Here is a 16,406-nt window from a genome sequence, read left to right on the forward strand (position 1 = left end):
AGTTGATTGTTAATTTGAGGTAAAAGAGAAGTTTCAAACTAGTTGATGTATGGAAGGATAAGTGTTTGACTGTTGTGCAAGTAGAAGCTTGAATGTAGCAGTTAAAAGGGTTTTCACATGAGGGAGCACTAATCTTTAGACCAATGCAAAATGTAATGAAGTTTGGTACTAATTGATTCTAAAATAGGTCACTTTCAATGTGGAAACAAAGGACTTGTACGCACCCAAACTGCCCACAAAAAATGCCAAAGGCAAACGAGGCAGAAAGGGAAAAGCTCCAAAATCTCCCAAACCACTCGGGGAAGACGAGGAAGTCGGCTTTCAAAAAAGCCTGAAGTTCAACCTCGATGAAGTCAACGATAGTCCGAGGATACATCTGCCCCTGACATACTCGCCGGAAAGCCCCGACATAGGCCGACACTACCGCTCCAACTCGCCGTTGTCCTCCATTCAGCTGCAGGCCCAGTCTCCCTCCGGTACACAAAAACATCAGGTGGTCCAAGACCTTCCAGTTACCAACACCTTTGTAGGCACTGGAGGAGATGACCACTCCACTGGCTCAGACCAGTACTCTTACAGCTACAAGACCAGTCAACCCAAGTCCAACAAACAGCACCCCCATCGGCGAGTGACCTTCTCCACCGCTAACCCCGTGCAGGACCTGCAGGATAACTCTCAGCACAGTTACTATGACAGCGGTCTGGAAGAATCCGAGACCCCCAGCAGCAAGTCGTCATCTGGCCCTCGCACGGGACCCTTGACCCTGTCCGAAGAGCACTACGAGCGGACCACTCCAGATGGGAGCATCGGAGAGAGCGAGCACCCTGAAAACGACATTCGCTCGCTGCCCGATGTGACGAATAAAGCTAAACTGTACTCTGGTACAGTTTAGCTTTATTGGTAGTAAAGCAATACACCTTTTTGGGGGAGTATTGAAAGACTGCATAGGGCAGAATTTGATTTGAAATAGCTTGGTGTTAGTTATTAAGTTATATCAATCACCTAAAAAAGCAATGGTGGTTTTGTAAAGAACTAGCTATGATGATGTACATGTCTAAATTGGTGGTTTTTAGCAGAAATATTTGGATTGTTGTTATTTCAAGTGAATTGTTGATTGTCTATGATGATATTTGTCAATAGGTATCAAAGTGTTGGGTATTTCATGTGGTCTAGTTTAAAGATTGGGTAGTAAATAAAGTCCTAGTTGTTTTGTTTTGGTTCTTCCCCCCTTAAGGTTGTATGCCTAGTCTCAGGCTAAGAACCTCTTTAGGTAATGGATTCATTGAAGTGTTTTAAAGTAATGTCATTCGAAAAAGAAAGAGAGTAATGATACAATTTATTTAAAGCTCCCAATAGTTTAGGGCCATAGTTAATATTATAGATAAGACTGGTTGGAATGGAGTAAATGTACTAGATAATAGTATCATCGACTTCCTCACTGACAGACCACAATATGTGAGACTCCAGGACTGGACGGGAACGACCTGGAGTACAGGGGAGTCATCACAGCCTTTGTTGACTGGTGTAGGCAAAACCACCTCTACATCAACACCAGTAAGACAAAGGAAATGGTCATCGATTTTCGGAGGAATCCTCAACAGACCGCTCAGGTGAACATCCAGGGTACAGACATTGAAATCGTGGAGAATTTTAAGTACCTGGGTGTTCACCTCAACAACAAACTAGACTGGTCTCCAAACACAGATGCCCTGTACAAAAGGGGCCAGAGCCGCCTCTACCTACTGAGGAAGTCTACGGTCCTTTGGGAGTGTGCAGGTCACTGCTGAGGGACTTTTTACCACTACAGTGTTTTATGCTGTGCTGTGTTGGGGATGCGGGAGCTCGGAGAGGGACAGGAACAGGCTGAATAAGCTGGACCAGCTCTGTTCTGGGCTGTCCTCTGGACTCTGTGGAGGAAGTGGGAGAGCGGAGGAAGCTGACCAGGATGATGTCCATCATGGAACAGCACCTCCCACAGGAAGGAGTGCTTCCGCAGATCCTTCCTCCCATCAGCTGTCAGGCTCTTTAACAAAAAAATGGCAGTGTGTTAAGACCTACTGTTATGCATGCATGCATCTACATTTATGTGTATGTATGTGTACATATGTGGTATGTACACCTATGTGTATGTTTATATATGTATTTCAGCAACACGCTTATTTATATATTTATTCATGTATTTATTTATTTATTAACTTACTTATTGCCATCTATTTATGTCTAAAATGCCTCTATATTCTGCATCCTCACCCCTCTCTCTACTGTGACAATGAAATGTTCCGAATACGGGATGAATAAAAGTTATCCAATCCCAATCATTTTACTGCTGTTTAGGTATGTATTTCTTAAATAGTGGGATGTGTAGTTTTTATGCCTGTGAGGTTGGAGTTGTAGGAAGTGTTTATTTTCCCCCCAGACTAAGAAATAAAATAGTTCATGCTGTCTCCCCAAGCTTTTTGGTGTACTAAAAACTGTCAGTCATCTAAAAACCACAGTAGTTGGCGGGGGATGCTAAATGTTTAGCTTTTTTTGGGTGGTGCAATAAAGATGGTCATTGAGAGAAGTCTCGCTTTGGGTAAGGGAATCAATGAAGGTGTGTACTTCCTGAGTTAGTGCTGCTGCTGCCCTTCCATTGATTATTATTGGGCTCAAAGTAATTGTGATTAGGTAGTTGTGGTTAATGGGTGAGATTGAATATGTACAAGTGCAGCCCCCCAGTACAAAATAGTCATTTGCAAACTGTCCATGGTGCTGCCTGATCCCTTAGTAGTGAAAAGTGTACAGTTAGTGTATTTGTAGTGGTGACATAAGCCCTGATTTTCCAGTGTGTGGGGATCAATACTACAAGTTTGGAGCATACAGTAGTGAGACAATCTGTTCAGTGGTGGTAGGATGTGAGTGTGGGCTTGTTATTTAAAGGGTTTGTTCATGGGCTTACCCTTGGTTTAAAGGCAACTGCATTCACCCAAGTGAGCCAGTTCCAACCTGTCCTTTCATCCCTAAGAAAGGCCGCCCGCCACCATTCAAGATTCGAGAGGAGACGGCAGACAGAAGACGACAACAGAGAGTGGAGAGGAGGAATAGAAATAAATAAAAATTACTTTACTACTACTTTTTGTGAAATTCTTCCTAGTGTGTGTTTTATACCCCCAAGTGCTTTAACAACACAAGAAGTTCACAATATCAAGGTTCCTACATGGTCCACCTTTTAAATAGACCTTACATCCATCCTTAGTTTTTAAACCACTGATCGAATCAGCCCATGGACCCCGGCTGGGACCAACACCTTAAGTGCCTTCTGTACATGACCTATCACAGGTTAGTCCTAGCCCTTTTGTGTGACAACACACAAAACCAATCATGAATATCTTGAACACCCCCACCCCCCTGTACCATAACTAACATCCTTGGAGATATTTCCTTACCACCCCACACATGGGATCATCCATCCTTATTTAAACCAAGTGATCAGCATGTGGACCCATGATGGACACACATAAAAACACCCTTAGTGCCATAATATCTGTCATGGACCATAAACCCATACCCTTAATACTTTATCATCCATAAAGCTTCCAGTAATAAAAGATTGCACCCTAGTCCTTAAGCCATTTTGTGTGGACAACACAACCCAATCATCCACCCCCTTACCCCACACAAATATGATAGAATACCTACCCCTTGAACTCCACCCTTTAAGGTACCCCTAAGGTACATACATACATACATCATCCCTTGGAGGGATATATTTCCTACCCCCACATATATGGATACACCACCACTAGACATTTGAATCAAGTAACAATCTATTGGTATACACATTTCACATTTACAAACATAACCAATTAAGACATATGTTATAGGATTTATGGACTTGGACAGCCCATAAAAGTGTACTGGGGTTCCCCCTTTGGATTGACCACACGCCCATGCACCATTAACATAGCCATAACCAACATGCCAGTGTGGATTGTTAATAAATATAAACAGAAGGCCCATCCTTTAGAAAATCTATTGGAAAATGACATTTGGCCTTCATTCTGGGTGCTTTGGGTCTTCAAGTTAACAAATAGCCCATAGCTCATAGCTCAGAAAATAAGAACAAGGGCTGGAGCAAACACAATTTGAATGAAAGGCATGGATTTGTTTATTTAGTTTCAGCACAGAGAAGTAATCAACATCTTCAACCAATTGACCATTTTGATACAAAAGTTAATGCCCATCGCCTAATTTTCTCTAAGGGAAAGGGAAGTAGCTAGAGGACCTATGTTGAAGTGTTTTCTAGAACACCAATGGCCGACTCCACTCCTCAATAGCCCAATGCACATTTTCCCAAATAAACACCATGGATTTCATCAAATACAAAAGACACAAGTCTGCTTCTCACTTCAAATTTTTTGGATTTAAACTATAACAACAACCTAGAACCAGAACATTATTAAAGCTTGCCTCAGGACTCGAACCCTCTCTCTCTGGGTGAAGGACACACTCAGTTTAACCACTAGGCCATTTGACTCTTGAAGTTTGTCCACTCACTGCTCATACTTAGTCTCTCCTTCTTGACCTGTAACACAAAAAAAAAACCACATTGCATTATCGCATCACCAAACAGTCGTGATCACAAATATGTACGTAGGAAACAACAAACAATAAATGAAGACCAACTATTTTATATAGTACAGTTGTTTTTCTTAACAAATGACCATGTATAAAGCAAGGCGTTTTTTTTTTACTTACCAATGACCGATAAGTAAGTCTATCATCACCATTTAGGAAAAAAAGACTAAGTGTAAGTAAGACTTCATTTTTCTTAAACAATAACTGGGTAGAGCAAAGCTTTTTGGCTTTCAAAATGACCAAATGTACATCTGTTTATACATGGTCATTTTCACAAGAGAACAAGCCTTACTATAACATAATCATTTGGATAACTAAAAGCCTTACTGCACTTAGTCTTTTGTTTTTCTACGGTGACAGCCTTGCATGGTCATCTGTAAGCAAAACAAAGGCCTTGCTATACATGCTCAATTTTTAAACAATTAGAGCCTTACTGTACATGGTCGATTTTAAGACAAAACTACCTTACTTTAGACATGGACAATTTTTCAGGCTAAAGACTTGTCTAGGGTTGCTAATTTTGGGGTTACAATACATACTTAGTGGTCTCTCTTAAAAAAAGGGAAACTAGCATAATACTTCTTTTCTTTAAAAATTATCACGGGTAAAAAAGGCTTTCTTTAAATAAGTGACCATGTATACAATGACTTTTTTCCCTTCATAAAACTAACAAGTACACACATGTATAAAGAGTCATTTTGTTAAGACAAATGCCTTACTACACATGGTCACTTCTTTTTAAAGAAAGCCTTTGTATACAGTCAATTTTGGACTACTATTTTCTTACTATGCTTAGTCAATTTTGTTTTTAGAAACAATATCTAGGTAACGATTTTTTCTTTACAAATAATGACCATGGATAGTAAGGCTTCATTTAGCTTCCAAATGACCATGTATAGCAAGGCTCTTTTTCTTAATACAATGATCTTGTGTACACTTCATCATTTCTTAAGAAAACAAACCTTACTATACATGGTCATTCTTTGAATACTAAAACACTACAGGACACTTGGTTTTGGGAGGAGAAGTTGCCTACTCGTAACCTATTTCTCTAATCTGCTATTTTTGAGTGGAATACTACGCCTACATCAAAAAACATTTGGTACATACTTGGACAACAGGACGCTGAGTGGAACGACATCCAGATGCAATGATTCTTGCTACAGGAAACGGCTGCTTCGGCGCCCCATCTGACTGCTTGACCTACAACAAGAGAAGAACATTTCATTAGCACATCAACAAACTGCATTGATCACATATACTTATCATTGCTATTTCCATTGAAAAAGACTTTACCACTATTTTGTGGTTTCCAAATAAACCACTAGACTGTGTTACTAATAATGGGGATATCTAAACAAGAGCCGTGAAAACCTTACTTGACATGGTCATTTCATTTAAATAATAATTCTTACTACACTTATTTGGGTTATGCAAGAAAGACTGAGTATACATTTAAATAACATACCTTACTATACTTTGTACTAGAGGAAAGAAAGGCTGATTGAACTCTTTCTACAAAATATATAAAGAACAAGCATAGTAAGGCTTTTTTCTCAAGAGACCATGTAAAGCAAGGCTTTTTTTGGCTTACAAATGACCATGTATAGTACAAAAATCTCTATCACCATTTAAGACATAAAGACTAAGTGTGGTAAGGCATTTTTTACCTTCAATAATAACTGTGTATAGCAAGGCTTTTTGCTTTCAAAATGACCAAGTGTACATCTGTGTATACACAGTCATTTTCCTAAGACAACAAGCATTATTAGACATAGTCATTTTGAGAACTAAAATAGCCTTACTCCACTTAGTCTTTTTTTTTCAACGGTGATAGCCTTACCTATTACATGGTCAATTTTAATAAATATACAACCTTACTATACGTGGACAATTTTGAAGACTAATCACTTGCTAGGGTTCCTAATTTGGGGGTTACAATAGATACTTAGTGCTCTCTCTTCAAAACAAAGTGTAACTACAGTAAAACATTTAGTTTAAAAATGATGATGTATAAAAAGGCTGTCTTTACTAAAGTCACCATGTATACAATGGCTTTTTGTCTTAAAAAACTCAAATGTATACAGAGTCATTTTTAAGACAAAAGCCATACTACACATGGTCACTTTTTTAAGAAAGCCTTTGTATACATAGTCCATTTTTAAGAGACAATTCTTACTATACAGTCCCTTTTTTAAGATAAACTATCTAGTAAAGGTTTTTTTCTATTAAAAAAAAAAACACAGTAAGACTTTGGTCTAAAAATAACTATATGCACTTGAGGTGCTTTTGTGTTTAAATAATGACTAAGTTTACTAAGGCTTTGGTTCTTCCAAAATGACCATGTATAGTAAGGATAGTGCTCTTAAGAAATGATGAAGTAAGTGTACATGTGTGTATACAAGGTCATTGTAGTAAGAGAAATACTTTCTATACATGGTCATTTGGAAGAACCAAAGCCTTAGTAAACTTAGTCATTATTTAAACACAAAAGCACCTCAAGTGCACATAGTTTTTTTTTCAGAAAACTTGCTTACTCATTACCCATTACTCAAATCGGAAATTTTTGACTGGAATACTACACCTACGTCAATAATAATTATGTACATACTTTGACAACAGGGCGCTGAGTGGAACGACATCCCGATGCGATGATTCTTGCTCCGGGAAACGACACCATCAAACTACTTGACCTACAACAAGATAAGAACATTTCATCATTGCACTACCAGCCATTATCAATCACCCTACTTTTACTTTTAATGACTCAACTCACCACCACCAATGACAGTGTGTCGTCTGAAGATCATGGAGAACATCTACAAGGAACTTGTCGTGCGTGCCTAGGTAAGAAAAGACAAATAGATTCTTACACATTGACATCAAAGACCTACAGAGATTTGACAACCTGGGTTCAAAACTAGGTGTCTCCACTTGTTTAGAATACGCATGTTTGCCCCATCCCTGCATGTGTTTACTCCATGTACTCCAATTTCAAACCACATTACAAATACATGCAAAGACTACCCACTTCTACATGGGTTTTCTCTGGGCACTCGTTTCTACCCACATTCAAAATACAACACTTTAAAACTAAAGCAATGTTTCCTTTTGTAGGGAGCAAAAATATCCACTTGATTATCACTTACAATTAGCTCACCATAGTAAAACATTCCTATCCAAGGTCATCCCAATTACTTTGAAGAGAAACTACTTTGACGCACCCAATGATTAAATCGAACCAACAAACACACAATAATCAAGCATAATAATTTGTAATGCCCGTTTCAAGTATAATTAGACATTTGCTAATATTACTATTGAAAAGAAGTGCATTTCTCACCTTCGCTGTGACTTCGTCTGACGAGACGCAGCCACAAGTTAGAAACAAGGAAAAAAGGATCCCATGTCAAACCTAATCCAGTTCTGAAAGACAGTCACAATAGCAGTTACAAGTTATTTGGTTTGGACATTACATGATTAAAAATAACTCACTATTTTAGCATCAGCACTGCTCTGACCACACCCACTTCAACTTCTTTCTCCTCCAGAGCTCACAAATGGATTGAACATCTTTCCCTGTCAGTAGAAACAACAATTAATTCACAACCGCCATTTCACAAAGAACCACTTTTGCTAAAATGATCTCTTACAGTGTTTTGGCCTGCTGGGAATCAACGGCTCCGGGAAGACCACCACCTTCAAGATGCCGACGGGCGACGTCCCGCTAACTGCCGGCGAGGCCTTCCCGATTAAAGATTTGACCCATGCCTCTCTGGATTTTGCAGATTCCTCAACTCGCCATCTACGCCCGACTCGGTTTGACGCGGACTCCTGTTCATTATGGGAAGCAAAAGAGCCAAGTCATTACAGATAAGTACGGGATAATTTTCAGGCCTGCAGAAGAGATTATCTATCCATACTCAGATTTAGATTGAAACAAACATTTAAATTCACAGAAGCGTGAATAACCACCTAACTTTATACTAGTTTGTCTTTACACATTTAAGCTAACGTGTTTGTGAATGGCCCATTCAAATTGGGGGCATGCCACCACAGCCAGTCAAAAAGCCAAGTGTACACATCACATGACCCAGTCAGGTCCAATCAGATTACACTCACATTCAGTCACAGTAAAACTTAGGACCATACATTATACACTACAGTCATTCCTCAAATATCACAACTTCTACTTTTACAGCTTCACTACATTATGTTGTTGTCAGGAAAACAACTTTTGGGTGGTTCTTTCTATTTTTGTTTGCCAACTTCATACAAATGTGACACTTAAATAATTTTTACTTTTCCAATTACGTTGTCCCTATTTCACTAATTTTCATTTATGTGGAACATTTTACGATGTAAACTGTCAGATTTGAAATCAGCTAGTTGCAAAATGTGAAAACAGGCAGTTTGAGAGTACATGTACTTTTGTTAAGATCAATAATAAAGTTAAAAAAAGGAAGAGTTTTTAAATAGGGCCCTCAAATCCTATTATTTTCTAATTGAATCTCAAAAGACAGTACAAACTGAATTTAGATATAGAATATACAAAATGGGGTGGGAGCATAAGTTGGGTTTCTGTTCTTTTTGTAACTGCGGGCAAAATTAGTTTTTTTATACTACAAATATTTCGAACATCAATTATTATTTACACAATGTAACTCCTACTATGTTAAAATGACCTTTTTTACGATGGGGGGAAGCAGCACTAGTTATACTGATTTGGACCACTTTCTTACAGTTTTGAAAACGAATAACGAGCATTAATTGATGTTGTTGTTTCGCAAAAAGCAGGAACTGTTGGCTAAACATCTAATTACTACCCTTAGGCTAAAGCTAACATTAACCATGATAATAAAGGGATTACTGTATTTCTTCTTCCAACTCCAAATTATACACTAAATTTACTCATCTGATTTCTAACAATATCCATCACAGAAACCAAACTATAACTCCAACGAGCACATACCTGTCACTTCTTTACCTTTTCGTAGTAGACGACGCAGTACTCCTTATCGTGGGATTGGACTCCAGGAAATTCCACCATCTAAAACATCAGATTGGAACTGCACTTCTTACTCTGCAAAAACACCAAACACTTAGCAAAATCATCACCACGACAACACCGTGTCCAAAAAATACTCACCTCATTGATCATCTCCATCTCCCTGAAGGTCAGCCGATCCAGCCGATCCACCTTGACCATGTGTCCCTGTTGATGGGCCTTGGTAAGACCATTAACTCAAATGAGCACAGATTTCTTCACATATAGCACATAAACACAATCTGATTTTCAAGAAATTTCAAGTCTTTGAGTCTAAATCAACATTGTAACTGTCCCTGCATCCAATGTTTGGGATTCATTGATTCGCAACAGCGTAACAATATTGACAAAATAATTCCAATACTTTTGGGTACTTTAAAAGTGGTAAAATGACTAAAAAACATTGCACATTTTCATGTATTTTGACTTCTAATTTGAGAGTATGGCTCTCAAATGCAAATGCAACACGGCACATATTTACTCGCATAGGGTGCACGTAAAAGTGTTATGGTCGCGCCGCGTTGTCGTGACGCGACCGTGAATGTATTCGGACCCAAGCGCTATGACTCATAGCTGCTTAAATAACGAAACAGGAAATGATTTGCGCATATCATGCTTAAAGCATGACAATATTAGCATTTGACGATGACATTTTCGTCTGCTACCAGTGACCGAGACGGTCCGGATTATAGCCGAAATGCGTAAAACTCTATCTGTTCTTTACAGTAGCCGATGTAATCGATCATTATGACTTTGATTTGTAGCTAATTGTCAAATTTAAACATTTTGTTTCATGCTACTAGTAAACTGTTGATTAAAATAATAATGATTGTCCTTGTTATGATTTTAGTATAAATATTCCATCATAGCTTTGATTCTATACATCTAATTGGTTTAAGACACTAATTATCTCATGTCTACTAATATACATTATTTTTGGAATTTTCCACTCGCTACTATTATTACAGTGCCTACTATTAGTCGGATCTTCATAGTAGTCAAGTATTTATCAGGAACTTTTCTCATCATGCCATCACAACATTCACAATTCTTGTCCTGGGAAAAAAGAAAAATCTAGCCTTCATTTAGCATATTCAACATTTCTTTATTTTTTGCAGACACGTACAAGTACATTTCATAACAACACCATACAAATATTTCAATCATTCATTGCCATTAAACACAAGGGTGAGAAAACAAATGAATGATTCTCAACAGACTCATCCAACAATAGTGCAAGCCGTTGCCAATGCTCCACATCCGACCCGTGTTCACCGGGAGGTTGCTAGCCAAAATTCAGGATGGATACAGATCGGACCCGAAACACCCTCGATGGCAAGCCCAATTGTTGAACAGCTCTATCAAGGATCATTCATTCGTCTATTACAGTCAATGGCAACAGACGATTTGAAGACTTAAAATGCATGCTACAACTATAATGCAAGCATTTCACTTAAATTGACAACGTCTTCAGCATGGCCTCGTCAAGGTCTTGCGTCAGGGACAAGTGAGGGAGCAAGATGTTTGCATGCACATTGAGGGAGTCTCTTACCCAATTGCCAAACAGAAACTCCTGTTTTGATGCCACTTCAGCCGAACTCATTCACTTTTTGCTCACAAGCCGCCAATGTCCATGAATGTCCTTTGAGTCCACACTCCACTCCATTTATCTGAAACACTGACACAAATGCACTAAACAAAAACTGCATCAAACATGGCGTCGGCTACAAACCACTGCGTGCTAAACTATTTCCCCAGGAACTCTTCTCGTCGCTGTCTCGCAATCGCCAGTTTTTGTCCTGAAAAACAAATTGTCTTTATTTTTCCCCAAGTCATGTTTAAAGTAGATTTCACAACAACGCCATCAGAGTATTCCAATCGTCCATCGCCATTGACTGTAACAAATGAGGGGAAGAAGACAAATGGACAATTCCCAACTGAGGCCTCCAACAATTGGGGTCGCCGCGTTCAGCGCTCCACGTCCAAGTCCTGTCGACTCTGAATTTAGGCTAGCAACCTCCCAGTCGACACGAGTAGGACATAGACCACCGTTGTCAGCTAACACCATTGTTGTATGTCTGTCAGAGATCGTTCATCCGTCATCATCCCTTCAACTGTTGCAGTCAATGGCAATGGATTATTGGAACACTTTTAGGGCATGCTATAACTACAATGGAAGCATTTCCCTTAACTTGATAACTTCTTCTCTGGGGCTCATCAGGGTCGTCCGTGCTGAACCAGCTTAGTGAGGAAGCCACCACTGTCCAAGTGTCGTGGAACTCCTCAATTTTTCTGAAACACTGACACAGATGCAGGAGACTTAAACAAAAGTGCCGATAAACATTGCGTCGGCTACAAACCACTGCGTGCTAAACTATTTTCCAGGAACTCTTCGTCACTGCCTCGCAATCTTCACAATTCTTGTCCTGGAAAAACATTCATTAGGCTACAAGTCCACTCATTCAAATTGTCTTTATTATTTTTTAGTAGATTTCACAACAATGCCATCAAAGTATTCCAATCGTCCACTACCATTGACTGCAGCAAACGCTCTTAAAGATTCTCCTTCAAGTCCACACACCACTCCATGTTTCTGAAACAATGAGGCAGAAGAGTTAATTAGAAGCACTGCCAAACATAGCGTCGGCTACAAACTGCTGCGTAGTCAAAGTATTTCCCAGGAACTCTTCTCATTGTGCCATCTCAACCTTCACAATTCTTGTCCTGGGGGAAAAAGAAAAATAGTAGCCTGCATAAAATGTTTTATTATTATTTTGCAGTCATGTACAACTATATTTCGTAACACCATGAAAATATTTCAATCATTCATTGCCATTGGCCATAAAAGACAAGGGTAAGAAAACAAATGAATGATTCTCAACAGGGACATCCAACAATAGTGCACACCATCACCAACACGCCACATCCGACCGGCATCCACCGGGAGGTTGCTAGCCAAAATTCAGAATGGATGCTAGTCAGACATGGAACACTCGATGACGACCTCAATTGTTGGACAACCCTATCAGGAATTATCAATTCAGCTTCTTCCCCTTATCTGTTCCAGTCAATGACAACAGATGATTTAAATACTTTCACACTGTGTTCAGCTACTAGATAATCCGTGTTTTAGTAAAAGTAGAACCATTGTACTTCATTTGATGACATCTCATCTGGAGATCACAGTTCCTCCACGAAAACCAGATCATGACTAACTGAGGAAGCAAGACAAACATCGGCATTAAAATAGTTGCAATTGCCACCAACAATCTTCTGGTTTATGTCAACATTGAGGTCGATCCTTACCCGGTCCACAAATTACCTCTTCTTGTCGCTTTACTCACAACCTTCACAATTCTTGTCCTGGGGGGGGGGGAACCAAAACTACACTTAGCCATGAGTCTACTCATTCAAATGGTCTTTATTTTTTGTAGTCATATGTACATTCCGTAACAACACCATGAAAATAGTTCAATCATTCATTGCCATTGGCCATAAAAGACAAGGGTAAGAAAACAAATGAATGATTCTCAACAAGGTATCCAACAAGAGTGCACACCATCGACGACACGCCACATCCAACTGGCATCCACCGGGAGGTTGCTAGCCAAAATTCAGAATGGATGCAAGTCAGACATGGAACACTCGATGACGACCTCAATTGTTGGACAACCCTATCAGGAATTATCGATTCATCTTTTGCCCCTCATCCTTTCCAGTCAATGACAACACCTGATTAGAATACTTTCACTGTTCAGCTACTAAATTATCCATGTTTTAGTAAAAGTAGAACAATTGTACTTAATTTGATGACATCTGATCTGGAGATCACAGTTCCTCCACAAAGAACAGATCATGACTAAGTGAGGAAGCAAGACAAACATCGGCATTGAAGAGTTGTAATTGCCACCGACAATCTTCTGGTTTACATCAACATTGAGGTTGACTCTTACCCTGTCCACAGATGTCCTCTTGTCACTTTATCACAACCTTCACAATTCTTGTCCTGGGGGGAAAAACAATTTAAAAAAAAACTTACATTTAGCCAGTAGTCCACTCATTCAAATGGTCTTTTTTGCAGTCTTATGTACATTTCATAACAATGCCATGAAAATATTCCAATCATCCATTGCCATTTATCCATAAAAGACGAAAATGAATGATCTTAGAGGCATCCAACAATAGTGCAAGCCATCAACATTGCTCCACATCCTACTCCTGTCCACCGGGAGGTTGCTAGCCAAAATTCAGAATGGACGGAGATCGGACCCGGAACACCCGCCGTGGCAAGCCCAATTGTCAAACAGCTCTATCAGGGATTATTCATTCATCTGTTAGTCAATGGCAACAGACGATTTGAAAACTTAAAAGGCATGCTACAACTATAATGCAAGCATTTCACTTAACTTGATAACGTCTTCAGCATTGCCTCGTCAAGGTCTCGCGTCAAGGACAAGCTAAGTGAGGGAGCAAGATGTGTGCATGCACATTACAGGCGTCTCTTACCCAATTGCCAAACAGAAACTCCCATTTTGATGCCATTTCAGCCAACTCATTCGCTTTTTGCTCACAAGCCACCACTGTCCAAGAATTTCCTTTGAGTCCACACGCCACGCCACTCCATTTTTCTGAAACACTGACACAAATGCACTAAACAAATACTGCATCAAACATGGCGTCGGCTACAAACCACTGCGTGCTAAACTATTTCCCCAGGAACTCTTCTCGTCGGTGTCTCGCGATCATCACAGTTTTTGTCCTGAAATACAAATTGTCTTTATTTTTCCCCAAGTCATGTTTAAAGTAGATTTCACAACAATGCCATCAGAGTATTCCAATCTTACACCGCCTGCAACAAACGAGGGGAAGAAGACGAATTGACAATTCCCGACAGTGCGCTCCAACAATTGGAGTCGCCATGTTCAGCGCTCCACATCCAAGCCCCGTCGACTCTGAATTTAGGCTAGCAACCTCCCGGTCGACGGGAGTCGGACATAGACCACCATTGACAGCTAGCCCAATTGTTGTACGTCTCGGTCAGAGATCATCCATCCGTCTTCATCGCTTCATCTGTTGCGGTCGATGGCAATGGATGATTGGAATACTTTTAGGGCATGCTAGAACTACAAATGGAAGCATTTCACTTAACTTGATAACTTCTTCTCTGGTACTCATCAGGGTCATCCATGCTGAACCAGCTTAGTGAGGAAGCCACCACTGTCCATGAATGTTCTTCAATTCCACATGCCACTCCATTTTTCTGAAACACTGACACAGATGCAGGAGAGTTAAACAAATGTGCCGATAAACATTGCGTCGGCTACAAACCACTTCTTCTAAACTATTTTCCAGAAACTCGTCTCATCACTGCCTCGCAATCTTCACAAGTCTTGTCCTGGAAAAACATTCATTAGGCTACAAGTCCACTCATATTCAAATTGCCTTTATTATGTTTATGTAGATTTCGCAACAATGCCATCAGAGTATTCCAATCTTCCACTGCCATTGACTGCAACAAACGAGGGGAAGAAGACGAATGGACCATTTCCGACAGAGGACTCCAACGATTGGGGTCACCGCGTACAGCCCTCCACGTCCTAGTCCCGTCAACTCTGATTTTAGGCTAGCAACCTCCCGGTCGACGAGAGTCGGACATAGACCACCGTTGACGGCTAGCCCATATGTTGTACGTCTCTGTCAGAGATCATTCATCCGTCTTCATCCCTTCATCTGTTGCAGTCAATGGCAATGGTTGATTGGAATACTTTTAGGGCATGTTACAACTACAATGGAAGCATTTCACTTAACTTGATAATGTCTTCTCTGGGGCTCATCAGGAGTCATCATCCATGCTGAACCAGCTTAGTGAGGAAGCCACCACTGTCCAAGTGTGTCGTTGAACTCCTCTATTTTTCTGAAACACTGACAGATGCAGAAGGGTTAAACTAAAGTGCCAATAAACATTGCGTCGGCTACAAACCACTGCATGCTAAACTATATTCCAGGAACTCTTCTCGTCACTGCCTCGCCATCTTCACATTTCTTGTCCTGGAAAAACATTCATTAGGCTACAAGTCCACACATTCAAATTGTCTTTATTATTTTTTACCCCAGGCATTTTTATGTAGATGTCGCAACAATGCCATCAAAGTATTCCAATCGTCCACTACCATTGACTGCAACAAACGAAGGGAAGACGAATGGACCATTCCCGACAGAGGACTCCAACAATTGGGGTCACCGCGTACAGCCCTCCACGTCCTAGTCCCGTCGACTCTGAATTTAGGCTAGCAACCTCCCGGTCAACGCGAGTAGGACACAGACCACCGTTGACGGCTAGCCCAATTGTTGTACGTCTCTGTCAGAGATCATTCATCCGTCTTCATACCTTCATCTGTTGCGGTCGATGGCAATGGATGATTGGAATACTTTTAGGGCACATTGCAACTACAATGAAAGCATTTCACTTAACTTGATAACTTATTCTCTGGGTCTCATCAGGGTCGTCCGTGCTGAACCAGCTTAGTGAGGAAGCCACCACTGTCCATGAATGTTCTTCAAGTCCACATGCCACTCCATTTTTCTGAAACACTGACACAGATGCAGGAGAGTTCAACAAATGTGCCGATAAACATTGCGTCGGCTACAAACCACTGCGTGCTAAACTATTTTCCAGGAACTCTTCTCGTCACTGCCTCGCAATCCTCACAATTCTTGTGCTGGAAAAAACATTCCACTCATT

General features: G+C 40.2%; 1 protein-coding gene and 1 long non-coding RNA gene across 2 annotated transcripts; one reads left to right on the plus strand and one right to left on the minus strand.

The window, feature by feature from the left end:
• The first annotated feature begins 45 nt into the window (after positions 1-45).
• Positions 46-892, plus strand: LOC144066142 (protocadherin-1-like). Its single transcript, XM_077589487.1, has 2 exons — positions 46-63; positions 188-892. The coding sequence occupies exons 1-2, from the start codon at positions 46-48 to the stop codon at positions 890-892; spliced, it is 723 nt and encodes a 240-aa protein (XP_077445613.1).
• An 8,874-nt stretch (positions 893-9,766) lies between these two features.
• On the minus strand, positions 9,767-13,686 carry LOC144065717 (uncharacterized). Its single transcript, XR_013297274.1, has 6 exons — positions 13,618-13,686; positions 13,466-13,523; positions 12,987-13,027; positions 12,810-12,875; positions 11,217-12,388; positions 9,767-9,844 (listed from the first exon to the last, which is right to left on the minus strand). It is a non-coding gene; the product is annotated as an uncharacterized LOC144065717 (long non-coding RNA).
• Positions 13,687-16,406: the final 2,720 nt, after the last annotated feature.

Source organism: Stigmatopora argus, chromosome 20 (assembly GCF_051989625.1).
Source record: "Stigmatopora argus isolate UIUO_Sarg chromosome 20, RoL_Sarg_1.0, whole genome shotgun sequence".
Classification (NCBI taxonomy): domain Eukaryota; kingdom Metazoa; phylum Chordata; class Actinopteri; order Syngnathiformes; family Syngnathidae; genus Stigmatopora; species Stigmatopora argus.